This window comes from Coregonus clupeaformis, chromosome 6 (genome assembly GCF_020615455.1).
Source record: "Coregonus clupeaformis isolate EN_2021a chromosome 6, ASM2061545v1, whole genome shotgun sequence".
Classification (NCBI taxonomy): domain Eukaryota; kingdom Metazoa; phylum Chordata; class Actinopteri; order Salmoniformes; family Salmonidae; genus Coregonus; species Coregonus clupeaformis.
Window position 1 is genome coordinate 35,458,413 of NC_059197.1, and position 13,873 is coordinate 35,472,285.

Sequence of the window (13,873 nt, forward strand, 5' to 3'; positions counted from 1 at the left end):
GCAGTGACTAGCAGTACAACAAATGGCTGTTCTCAGGACCTTATATAATGTCTAGTCACAAAAGAGTGAAAGACAAAATGGAAAGCAATAAGAATGATGTGTCAATCAATCTTTGTCCATTTCTGGGGCATTGCAACCATTTACCAGAATCTACCGGAACATTTCCTCCTAGCTCACACACAGACATTGTCACCTTGTTCAAAATCTACTTACGTTTCCTCTCCCACCCTTTTCCGAGAATATCACATTTACAGTTCCTCCTGGTTCAAACAAAGACAGCTGAGAAATATATTATTGCACAGAACAAAAGCAGAATATTGCATGTCATGTTACCATTGAATGCCTTAACACAGGGCTGTCCAACACTCTTCCTGGAGATCTAATGTCCTGTGGGTTTTCAGTCCAACCCTAATTTAACACACCTGATTCTACTTATTAGCTGCTCAACAAGACCTTAACTAGCTGAATCAGATATGTTAAATTAGGGTTGGACTGAAAACCTACAGGACAGTAGATCTCCAGGTAGAGGGTTGGGCAGCCCTGCTTAACATGTTCCAAGTGTATTCAATTGCTGAAAGATTGCGTGTTTGTGCATGAGTAGCAGTATGAGTAGCAGTATGAGTAGCAGTATGAATAGCAGTATGAATAGCAGTATGAGTAGCAGTATGAATAGCAGCATGAATAGCAGTTTGAGTAGCAGTATGAATAGCAGTATGAATAGCAGTATGAATAGCGTATGAATAGCAGTATGAGTAGCAGTGTGAATAGCAGTATGAATAGCAGTATGAATAGCAGTATGAGTAGCAGTATGAATAGCAGTATGAATAGCAGTATGAATAGCAGTATGAATAGCAGTATGAGTAGCAGTATGAATAGCAGTATGAATAGCAGTATGAATAGCAGTATGAATAGCAGTATGAGTAGCAGTATGAATAGCAGTATGAATAGCAGTATGAGTAGCAGTATGAATAGCAGTATGAATAGCAGTATGAACAGCAGTATGAGTAGAAGTATGTGTTTTGAGTCATTGTTCATAAAATATGTTGTTAATTCTCAACATACAAGGTAAAGACATTCTAAAAGACTGGACATCTATGGTCTAGACTGGACATCTATGGTCTGAAAGACTGGACATCTATGGTCTAAAAGACTGGAAATCTATAGTCTAGACTGGACATCTATGGTCTAAAGAACTGGACATCTATGGTCTGAAAGACTGGACATCTATGGTCTAGAATGGACATCTATGGTCTGAAAGACTGGACATCTATGGTCTAAAAGACTGGACATCTATGGTCTAAAAGACTGGACATCTATGGTATGCGTTTGAGCCAATCAGTTGTTTTGTGACAAGGTAGGGGGGGGGGTATACCGAAGATAGCCCTATTTGGTAAAAGACCAAGGGGTGTCAAACTCATTTTAGCTCAGGGGCCACATGGAGGAAAATCTATTCCCAAGTGGGCCGGACCGGTAAAATCATGGTATATATAACTTAAAAACAACAACTTCAGATTGTTTTCTTTGTTTTAATACTATCAACATAAAACATCAAGCTGGAGCCTGAGGACAGTGTGTCCAAAATAGTACAAGCACAACATCACTATTAATCATAAAACACCTCAAGTATATTTGAAAATTCTAAAGAAAAAGAACACACAAACACACAATGCCTCAGTGATTCACAGAACTGTTTCACAGATCACAGAACTATATCAGGGTGTCATTTCTCAGGCAGAAATGTAGATACAAATAATGAAATCCTGTTCCCCAAACAAGTGCAAGAACCACAGAGTCAAGAATAGGTTAAATATACAAATAAAATAAAATCAATTAAAAACAATAGCACATCAACATAAAAACATATAAACATAAAGCTGGAGCCTGAGGACAGTGTGTCCAAAAGCACAACATCACTATTAATCATAAAACACCTCAAGCTATTTGAAATTCTGAGGACACACAAACACACAATGCCTCAGTGATTCACAGAAGTATATCACAGATCACATAACTATATCAGGGTGTCTCATGCAGCACTTTAAGTGGGGTTGCATAGTTTATTTGACTCCTGATACCTGGCATCTTTTAGCTTTCACCAGCGCATCAATATCAGGCGTCACATCCTGAGTGGCAGCCAACTTCAGGATGTGATTCAAGTGCTTGTGCGTGAGCCTTGAGCGCAGCTTTGTTTTATTTATGCTCATTACAGAGAACTTGCTCACAAATATATGTGGTTCCAAACATGCACAACAGTTTTGCAGCGAGGGCTGTCAAGTTGGGGTAACCTGGCAAGAGATTCTGATAAAATGTGTCCAAGCCAGCTGCGGCAAATTTGCCCTTCAAATCCGAGTCACACTGCAAGTATATTATTTCAAGTTGGATGCTGACGGGAAGATCAGAGGGATTCACGGTTAATGGCGAACAAAAAACGTTGAAGTCTTTCTCCAGTTCACCAAAAATCTGAAAGCGTTGCTCAAACTCCCTTAACAGTCCCGTTATTTTATCTTTGAACCGCTTCATGTCTGCCACATGTTGGGTCGCGCACACATTTTTCAGACAGGGGAAGTGAGATGCATCACCACCGGCGAGTTGCGTCTCCCACAATGACAGCTTCAACTTGAAAGAACGTATGCTGTCATAATACTGCGTGGCAACTTTGTTGCACCCTTGCAGCTGTTTGTTCAAGTTATTCAGGTGCTCTGTAACATCCACCATAAATGCAAGGTCCTGCATCCATTCTGCGGAATGAAATTCTAACACTGGTTTGCCCTTTTCTTCCATGAACTGTTCAATTTCTTCTCGTAAATCAAAGAAACGCCTCAGCACAGCACCTCGGCTTAACCATCTTACCTCAGTGTGGTATGGCAGGCCATAGATGTGGTCTTTCTCTCTGAGAAGGCTGTCAAACTGACGTTGATTCAGGCTTCTGGATCGGATGAAATTAACAGTTTGGATAATATAATAATAATAATAATATAATAATAATAATATAATATAATATAATAATATAATAATAATATAATAAAAATAATAACCACCTTCATGACGTTATTCATCTTTAATGACTTGCAACACAAAGCCTCCTGGTGCAAAATACAGTGAAAAGTCCAAAAATCACATCCTCCATTTGCAGATTGCAATTTCTCTCTGAACTTTGTCACAACGCCTACTTTTTTCCCGATCATTGAGGGCGCACCATCTGTAGCCAGGCTGACAGCGCGGGACCAGTCCACTCCGACCCTGTCCAGCGCGCTGACGAATGCAGTGAAAATATTAGCTGCTGTCGTTGTATCTGTCATCGGCACCAACTCCACGAACTCCTCGGTGACGGTCAATGTGTCATCAACTCTGCGGATGAAAATGGCCAGTTGTGCAACATCTGTAATATCCGTGCTTTCATCAATTGCAACCGAAAACGCAATAAATTACTTTACTTTTTGCTTCAACTGGCTGTCCAAATCCACTGAAAGATCGGAAATCCCGTCTGCAACTGTGTTTCTTGTCAGGCTGATATTTGCAAAAGCCTGGTGCTTTTCAGGGCACACAATCTCCGCTGCCTTCATCATGCATGTTTTTACAAATTCACCCTCACTAAATGGTTTTGAAGCCACTGCGATTTCATTAGCAATGAGGTAGCTAGCTTTCACTGCAGCGTCACTGATGTCTCGGCTGTGAGTAAACACAGACTGCTGTTTCTTCAGACCCGCCAACAGTTCATTCACCTTCTCTCTTCTCCGTTGTCCTTGAAAGTTGTCATATTTGTTGGCATGAAGACTCACATAGTGGCGACGAAGGTTATATTCTTTCAGCACTGCAACATGCTGTGAACACACCAAACATACAACTTTCCCATTCAATTCCGTGAATAAATAGAAGGATGACAATTTTTCTTGGAACACTCTGCGTCCACTTTTCTCTTTTTTGACAGAGACATATTGGGGCAATGAGGGTGCCAAAGCACATAATGTTAAAAGTAGAAGCCGTAATAAATATCGCGGGCAAAACAAAGTAGCTCATCCGGACTGGCTGCACTTGCTTGACCTATTTGCTCTGCCCCGGTATAAACAGTTTGCTTGCTTAACACAATTGCTATTGCGCCATCCAGTGGACACAATTGGAACAGCAGTTTCTTTTATTGAAAAATTGCAGCTCATTTTTATACTTTACAAAATCATCTCGCGGGCCGGATTAAACCCGTTTGCGGGCCTGATCCGGCACGTGGGCCGGACGTTTGACACCCCTGCCTTAAGACATGAAGGTCAGTCAATAACCCTTGAATGAGTAGGTTTGTCCAAACTTTTGAATGGTACTGTATCTATACAGTATATATATGTATATATGTATGTATGTATGTATGTATGTATGTATGTATGTATGTGTGTGTGTGTGTGTGTGTGTGATGGATGGACAGTACGTGTGACATTATACATTATGGACAGAATGTGGATAGAATATGTTGTATATTTGTAGAGTACATAGGATAGAATAGTATATAGAGAATACAGCAATAGTTGAATAGGATGGCCTTGACTAGAATACAGTATATACATATGAAATGGGTAAACAGTATGTGAGCAGTGTTCCATTATTAAAGTGACCAGTGTTTCCATGTCCTTTGTACATAGGGCAGCAGCCTCTAAGGTGCAGGGTTGAGTAACCGGGTGGTAGCCGGCTAATGACAGTGACTAAGTTCAGGGCAGGCTACTGGGTGGAGGCCGGCTAGTGATGGCTATTTATTAGTCTGATGGCCTTGATATAGAAGCTGTGTTTCAGTCTCTCGGTCAAAGCTATGATGCACATGTACTGACCTCGCCTTCTGTATGATAACGGGGTGAACAGGCCCTGGCTCAGGTGGCTGAGGTCCTTGATGATCTTGGCCTTCCAGTGACTTCGGGAGCTGTAGATGTGCTGGAGGGCAGACATTGTGCCCCCGGTGATGTGTTTGGCAGATCGCACCACCCTCTGGAGAGCTCTGCGGTTGCAGACGGTGCAGTTGCCATACTAGGCGGTGATACAGCCCGACAGGATGCTCTCAATGCTGCGTCTGTAAAAGTGTGTGAGGGTCTTAGGGGCCAAGCCAAATTTCTTCAGCCTCCTGAGGTTGAAGAGGCACTGTTGAGCCTTTTTCACCACACTGTCTGTGTGGGTGGACCATTTCAGAATTGTCAGTTGTGTGTACAATGTTTTTGTGTTATTTCTCACATTATTAGCCCAGAACGACTTTTGCATTATTACAAACAACCGGAAATAACTTTTGGATATCACAGCAGCAGTAACTCACGAGCATTTCGACCAGAAATTAGACTTTCCTGAACTGTTTGTTTATACCCCCAAAGGCGATTGAACTTATCTCAGAGGCTGCTCCAAGACGCATGCCGGCGTAGAAGAGGTATTGGGAGTGGACTTCTAGTCCGACTCAGGAGGCGGGCACACCATCCACCTCTTCCGAGTACATTACTCGTTAATGTTCAGTCCCTGGACAATAAAGCAGACGAGCTCAGGGCGAGGATCTCCTTCCAGAGAGACATCAGGGACAGTAACATACTCTGTTTCACAGAATCATGGCTCTCTCTGGATATACTGTCCCCGTCCATACAGCCAGCTGGGTTCTCAGAGTGATTGATCTTGAATAAGCAGCCTGTGATCAACCTACTTAAGGGCTCCATTTCCATCTAGATATTATTCTGGAATAGAGAGGATGTGGAGTGGAGGATGCAATCTCACTTCAAAGCTCAAATGAGCAAGACACACACACACACACACACTTCACTGTGTGTGTGTGTGTGTGTGTGTGTGTGTGTGTGTGTGTGTGTGTGTGTGTGTGTGTGTGTGTGTGTGTGTGTGTGTGTGTGTGTGTGTGTGTGTGTGTGTGTGTGTGTGTGTGTGTGTGTGTGTGTGTGTGTGTGTGTGTGTGTGTGTGTGTGCATGTGCGTGTGTGTGTGCGTGCCACATCATAATCTAATCATAGCTGTGTCAGTGTTGGCGGAAATGTTGTCCTCTTTTCCTGGCAAAATTGATTGACAATAGGTTTTGGTGGGATGTATTATCAAATCTAAACACAATAACAATATAGGAAGTAAGTAGTATAAATGTTTATTATTATTTACTAACATATTTGATTAAATGCAAGTGTTGATGTACATTTGTTAACTTATCAATCAATAAATCAATCAAATGTAAGCCCCTTTTACATCAACAGTTGTCACAAAGAGCTTTACAGTAACCCGGCCTAGACCACAAAGAGCTTTACGGTAACCTGGCCTAGACCACAAAGAGCTTTACAGTAACCCCGGCCTAGACCACAAAGAGCTTTACAGTAACCCGGCCTAGACCACAAAGAGCTTTACAGTAACCCCGGCCTAGACCACAAAGAGCTTTACGGTAACCCGGCTTAGACCACAAAGATCAGGAAAAGAAGAACGCGAAGATTGTATCCTTATGTATAATAGGTTATGTATCGGCCTAATAGGTTACATGAAAAGAAAGTTAGATTACTACATCACTATTATTACATCATTACTTTACTCAACACAACCTCCAAGTTTAATAAATTCATTGCAACATTTCAGAAGAGTTTCTGTTCACTACCAACATTATCAAGTAGTCTTGTTTTTTTAAAATCAGAATTGATCAATTCAGCCGCCTTCTGATGAGCAACAAGCAACAGATCCCACAGTACTCTAGTAGGTCAGGGAGTGAAATCCCCAGAAGCAGATCCCCACATAGCCAATCCTCATTGGAAAATATGCAAATCTCCAAGAAACCCCAATCAAGATATTCATTGATTAACTGATTGTAGAAGTGTGGTGGTTGTTAGCCCAACTAGCAGAGTGAGGAGCGTAAGTGCTACAGGCTGGGCGTCATTCATAGCCCTGTTTCTGTTACAGAAACTCCCCTCACAGCAGGACACAGAACCGGAGTCAGAACCAGAGTCAGAACCGGAGTCAGAACCGGAACCACACAGACTCCTGGAGACACAGCCTCGAAGAGTCACAGACCGACCATTACTAGCTGTCACTACAGAGAAAATATAACAATATTAAAAAAATATTATCAAAAATAATACAATATGAATGAAATGTATTATAACTGTATTTATTACAAGGACTATAGTATAGCATAAACACAGCCAAATACAAACATACATTTCATGTACTGTACCTGTGCCGTTAAGACAGCGATCTTGAACTCCCTGGCAGGTCACAGCCTGATCACAAACATCATCTTCTGGATAAGTGCAAGAAGCACACTGAAGTCCATTGTGGGGGTCATCTGAAGAAACAACAGGACAACTCATGTAAGGATCAGACAAATTAAATCTAATTCAACAAAGAACAATGGAGTTGAAAGTACAGAACAATATTTACCAGAGAAAGTGTCACTGTTGCAGCCAGATGAGTTGCAGCATGAAGAAGTGAATTGTTGGAAACCGATATTCAAAGACATTTTGGGGCTTGACTGACAAAAATGGTCATCCATGCATCCCTTCACGATCCTCTCATTGATACTGGAATTTGAACCTGAAAGGTAAAAGATAAAAATAGAATTAATCATAACCATGTTTTAGTAAGATATTACTAGAGAAGTGCCTTCAGAAAGTATTCATCCCCCTTGACTTATTCCAAAAAAAATTGAGTTACAGACTGAATTCAAAATGGATTCAATTGATTTTGCTCTCTCACCCACCTACGCACAATACCCCATAATGACAAAGTGAAAATACAGTGACTTGCGAAAGTATTCACCCCCCTTGGCATTTTTCCTATTTTGTTGCCTTACAACCTAGAATTAAAATGGATTTTGGGGGGGGTTTGTATCATTTGATTTACATAACATGCCTACCACTTTGAAGATGCAAAATATTTTGTCTTGTGAAACAAAAAAGAAATAAGACAAAAATACAGAAAACTTGAGCGTGCATAACTATTCACCCCCCCAAAGTCAATACTTTGTAGAGCAAACTTTTGCAGCAATTACAGCTGCAAGTCTCTTGGGGTATGTCTCTATAAGCTTGGCACATCTAGCCACTGGGATTTCTGCCCATTCTTCAAGGCAAAACTGCTCCAGCTCTTTCAAGTTCGATGGGTTCCGCTGGTGTACAGCAATCTTTAAGTCATACCACAGATTCTCAATTGGATTGAGGTCTGGCCTTTGACTAGGCCATTCCAAGACATTTAAATGTTTCCCCTTAAACCACTCAAGTGTTGCTTTAGCAGTATGTTTAGGGTCATTGTCCTGCTGGAAGGTGAACCTCCGTCCCAGTCTCAAATCTCTGGAAGACTGAAACAAGTTTCCCTGACTTCTGAAGGTAATTGGTTGCACCAGATCTTATTTAGGGTCTTCATAGCAAAGGTGGTGAATACATATGCACGCACCACTTTTCCGTTATTTATTTTTTAGAATTCTTTGAAACAAGTTATTTTTTTCATTTCACTTCACCAATTTTGACTTTTTTGTTTATGTCCATTACATGAAATCCAAATAAAAATCCATTTAAATTACAGGTTGCAATGCAACAAAATAGGAAAAACGCCAAAGGGGATGAATACTTTTGCAAGGCACTGTATATTTCTGGAAATTTTAGCAAATGTATTGAAAATGAAATACAGAAATATCTAATTTACATAAGTATTGACACCCCTGAGTCAATACTATGTAGAAGCACCTTTGGCAGTGATCACAGCTGTTAGTACAGTGGGGAAAAAAAGTATTTAGTCAGCCACCAATTGTGCAAGTTCTCCCACTTAAAAAGATGAGAGAGGCCTGTAATTTTCATCATAGGTACACGTCAACTATGAATCATAGGTACACGTCAACTACCAAAAAATCACATTGTAGGATTTTTTATGAATTTATTTGTAAATTATGGTGCAATATAAGTATTTGGTCAATAACAGAAGTTTCTCAATACTTTGTTATATACCCTTTGTTGGCAATGACACAGGTCAAACGTTTTCTGTAAGTCTTCACAAGGTTTTCACACACTGTTGCTGGTATTTTGGCCCATTCCTCCATGCAGATCTCCTCTAGAGCAGTGATGTTTTGGGGCTGTCGCTGGGCAACACGGACTTTCAACTCCCTCCAAAGATTTTCTATGGGGTTGAGATCTGGAGACTGGCTAGGCCACTCCAGGACCTTGAAATGCTTCATACAAAGCCACTCCTTCATTGCCCGGGCGGTGTGTTTGGGATCATTGTCATGCTGAAAGACCCAGCCACGTTTCATCTTCAATGCCCTTGCTGATGGAAGGATGTTTTCACTCAAAATCTCACGATACATGGCCCCATTCATTCTTTTCTTTACACAGATCAGTCGTCCTGGTCCCTTTGCAGAAAAACAGCCCCAAAGCATGATGTTTCCACCCCCATGCTTCACAGTAAGTATGGTGTTCTTCGGATGCAACTCAGCATTCTTTTCCTCCAAACACGACGAGTTGAGTTTTTACCAAAAGGTTCTATTTTGGTTTCATCTGACCATATGACATTCTCCCAATCCTCTTCTGGATCATCCAAATGCACTCTAGCAAACTTCAGACGGGCCTGGACATGTACTGGCTTAAGCAGGGGGACACGTCTGGCACTGCAGGATTTGAGTCCCTGGCGGCGTAGTGTGTTACTGATGGTAGGCTTTGTTACTTTGGTTCCAGATCTCTGCAGGTCATTCAGTAGGTCCCCCCGTGTGGTTCTGGGATTTTTGCTCACCGTTCTTGTGATCATTTTGACCCCACGGGGTGAGATCTTTCGTGGAGCCCCAGATCGAGGGAGATTATCAGTGGTCTTGTATGTCTTCCATTTCCTAATAATTGCTCCCACAGTTGATTTCTTCAAACCAAGCTGCTTACCTATTGCAGATTCAGTTTTCCCTGCCTGGTGCAGGTCTACAATTTTGTTTCTGGTGTCCTTTGACAGCTCTTTGGTCTTGGCCATAGTGGAGTTTGGAGTGTGACTGTTTGAGGTTTTGGACAGGTGTCTGATAACAAGTTCAAACAGGTGCCATTAATACAGGTAACGAGTGGAGGACAGAGGAGCCTCTTAAAGAAGAAGTTACAGGTCTGTGAGAGCCAGAAATCTTGCTTGTTTGTAGGTGACCAAATTCTTATTTTCCACCATAATTTGCAAATAAATTCATTAAAAATCCTACAATGTGATTTTCTGGATTTTTTTTTCTCAATTTGTCTGTCATAGTTGACGTGTACCTATGATGAAAATTACAGGCCTCTCTCATCGTTTTAAGTGGGAGAACTTGCACAATTGGTGGCTGACTAAATACTTTTTTCCCCACTGTATTTCTGGGTAAGTCTCTAAGAGCTTTCCACACCTGGATTGTGCAACATTTGCCCATTATTTTTTTCAAAGTTCTTCAAGCTCTGTCAAATTGGTTGTTGCTAGACAACCATTTTCAGGTCTTGCCATAGTTTTTCGAGTAGATTTACATTTTAGTCATTTAGCAGACACTCTTATCCAGAGCGACTCACAGTTAGTGAATGCATACATTTTCATACTGGCCCCCCGTGGGAAACGAACCCACAACCCTGGCGTTGCAAGCGCCATGCTCTACCAACTGCGCTACAGGGGACTATAAGTCAAAACTGTAACTCGGCCACTCAGGAACATTCACTGTGTTCTTGGTAAGCAACTCCAGTGTAGAGTTGGCCTTGTGTTCTAGGTTAGTGTCCTGCTGAAAGGTGAATTAATCTCCCAGTGTCTGGTGGAAAGCAGACTGAACCAGGTTTTCCTCTAGGATACTGCCTCTGCTTAGCTCCATTCCATAAAAAAATGTATCCTGAAAAACTCCCCAGTCCTTAACGATTACAGGCATATGCATAACATGATGCAGCCACCACTATGCTTGAAAATATGGAAAGTGATACTCAGTAATGTGTTGTATTGGATTTGCCCCAAACATAACACTTTGTATGCAGGACAAAAAGTTAATTGTTTTTCCACATCCTCAGTTGTCTGCTATCACAGCCATTAAACTATGTAACTGTTTTAAAGTCAGCAATGGCCTTATGGTGAAATCCCTGAGTGGTTTCCTTCCTCTCCGGCAACTGAGTTAGGAAGGACACCTATATCTTTGTAGTGACTGGGTGTATTGATACACCATCCAAAGTCTAATTAATTACTTCACCATGCTCAAAGGGATATTCAATGTCTGCTTTTTTTTTTTTTACCCATCTACCAATAGGTGCCCTTCTTTGTGAGGCATTGGAAAACCTCCCTGATCTTTGGTGGTTGAAAAAACTCAACATTTAATCCATTTTACATTCAGGCTGTAACACATCAAAATGTGGAAAAAGTAAAGGGGTGTGAATAGTTTCTGAAGGTACATACCCACTTGTTACAAGAATTGGGCATCATAACTGCAAACATAATGAATGAAAACAATTCCAGTCACAGATTTTGAGAGTTTTAACTTACCAACATTGGGATCGGTTGCTGTACGGTCATTTCCCCAGCAGATATTAATGTAAACTCCCCAAAAGCCAAAATTGATGCATCCTCTGGCAGTAACAACTACAGTGTCAAAAGTCAAACAAAGGGGATATTTCAAAACATGTGACAAGTTTAATACTACTTAATATGTCCATTCAAATGTACAATGTAAATTATTTATGCAAGTAGTCAACTGCAGTCTCAGAGGTTTTCTCTGGCTAGATAAAATGATACGTTTTATGTTACCGGAGGATTGCAGAGAGCTGCTGGTGTTTGTAGAACACACTTGTCCAACACTGCAGGTCTCCAGGGTTTGTTCTAAACAGGAGGGGTCTGCTGGATCATTACAGGTGAAGCACTGCAGAGCATGAACTGCTGAAAAAGAGACAGTTACAAGAAACATTCATATAAAGTCACCAGACCTGGGTTCAAATACTCTTTCAATTATTTAAATTACTTTCACATACATTTCAATTTAAATATTTATAAATGTTTTATTGGAAGATACAAGTGAAACGTATTGGCATGTATCAAATATACAATTATTTAAATACTCCCATGTATTTGAACCCAGGTTTGTTTGGTCCTAGCATTATTTGAGATAATGTATTTGGAAACAAGTATTTTCAAATAGTTTCAAATAGTAGGATATTTATAGGACATTATTTGAAAATACTTTTCAAATACCTCTAATTTATTAGGTTTATACGGCAACACATTATTTGAAAAAACTCAAATATACAGAATATACAGAAAGTATTTAAATAGCAAATACTAAATTACACATGTATATGAACCCAGGTCTGAAAGTAACACAATAGTCTTATTAGACATATAACTAACAAAATGAAAGATGTAGAATATATTACCAGTGCAGAGCAGCATACAAGCCAGTAAGACAATGATGGTGTGTTTCATTCTGAGCTGAAGCAGTGATTAGCAGTACAACAAATGGCTGTTCTCAGGACCTTATATAATGTCTAGTCACAAAAGAGTGAAAGACGAAATGGAAAGCAATAAGAATGATGTGTCAATCAATCTTTATCCATTTCTGGGGCTTTGCAACCATTTACCAGAATCTACCGGAACATTTCCTCCTAGCTCACACACAGACATTGTCACCTTGTTCAAATCTACTTACGTTTCCTCTCCCACCCTTTTCCGAGAATATCACATTTACATTTCCTCCTGGTTCAAACACAGACAGCTGAGAAATATATTATTGCACAGAACAAAAGCAGATTATTGCATGTCATGTTACCATTGAATGCCTTAACACAGGGCTGTCCAACCCTATTCCTGGAGATCTAATGTCCTGTGGGTTTTCAGTCCAACCCTAATTACACACCTCATTCTACATATTAGCTGCTCACCAAGACCTTAACTAGCTGAATCAGATATTCTAAATTACGGTTGGACTGAAAACCTACAGGACAGTATATCTCCAGGAAGAGGGTTGTGCAGCCCTGCTTAACATGTTCCCAGTGTATTCAATTGCTGAAAGATTGGTGTTTGAGCATGAATAGCAGTATGAATAGCAGTATGAATAGCAGTATGAATAGCAGTATGAATAGCAGTATGAATAGCAGTATGATTAGAAGTATGAGTAGCAGTATGTGTTTTGAGTCATTGTTCATAAAATATTTTGTTAATTCTCAACATACAAGGTAAGGACATTCTAAAATACTGGACATCTATAGTCTAGACTGGACATCTATGGTCTAAAAGACTGGACATCTATGGTCTGAAAGACTGGACATCTATGGTCTAAAAGACTGGACATCTATAGTCTAGACTGGACATCTATGGTCTGAAAGACTGGACATCTATGGTCTAAAAAACTGGACATCTATGGTCTGTTCGATTATCAGCATAGTCTGCTGATGAACATGCTGAGGAAGGAGGAGGTCGTCGGGTAAGCTTGGCTTTATACATAGCTTGGGCTTTGTCGAGTAAGGCTTAAACTATGTATTTAGATTGTAGTTAGGTATTGTAGGTAGGTATCGTGGGTTGTTGTATGTAATTATTGTAGGTTAGTATTGTATTCGGCTGTGCCGGGTGTAGCACGAAGCTAGCTAGCTAGCTAACTCACCACCTGGACTAGCTGGCGAGTAGCTATTAGCAACGGCATAGTTGTTTCACGCCTGAGAGTGCCTGTAATTACGCCAGCTGGCTGCCTACAATAATTACATACAATAATTGCCTACCATTCAGCTGTTTTCTAACCTCATTGTCTGAACCGTTAACGTTAGGTAGCAAGTGGCTACTGTGCTTGAAATTTAGCTAGCTTGTTGCTACCTGGATAGCTACTAGTAAACAATAGCTGGAATGACCGAGTGAACAGACGTGAACTGGCTGAGTCAATTCAGTGGCTAGCTTTGCACTTGGCTAGCTAACAGTAGCTGCTAGGGGTAAGTCATAACCTACACTTGTGTTTA

The 13,873-nt window shown here is 40.7% G+C and overlaps 1 protein-coding gene across 1 annotated transcript; it reads right to left on the reverse strand.

Moving 5' to 3' along the window:
• Positions 1-6,621: 6,621 nt before the first annotated feature.
• LOC123491076 (urokinase plasminogen activator surface receptor-like) lies at positions 6,622-11,769 on the reverse strand. The gene is made up of 5 exons (XM_045220975.1): positions 11,682-11,769; positions 11,421-11,516; positions 7,368-7,520; positions 7,162-7,272; positions 6,622-7,017 (listed from the first exon to the last, which is right to left on the reverse strand). The coding sequence occupies exons 3-5, from the start codon at positions 7,477-7,479 to the stop codon at positions 6,779-6,781; spliced, it is 462 nt and encodes a 153-aa protein (XP_045076910.1). The 5' UTR covers positions 7,480-7,520; positions 11,421-11,516; positions 11,682-11,769; the 3' UTR covers positions 6,622-6,778.
• Positions 11,770-13,873: the final 2,104 nt, after the last annotated feature.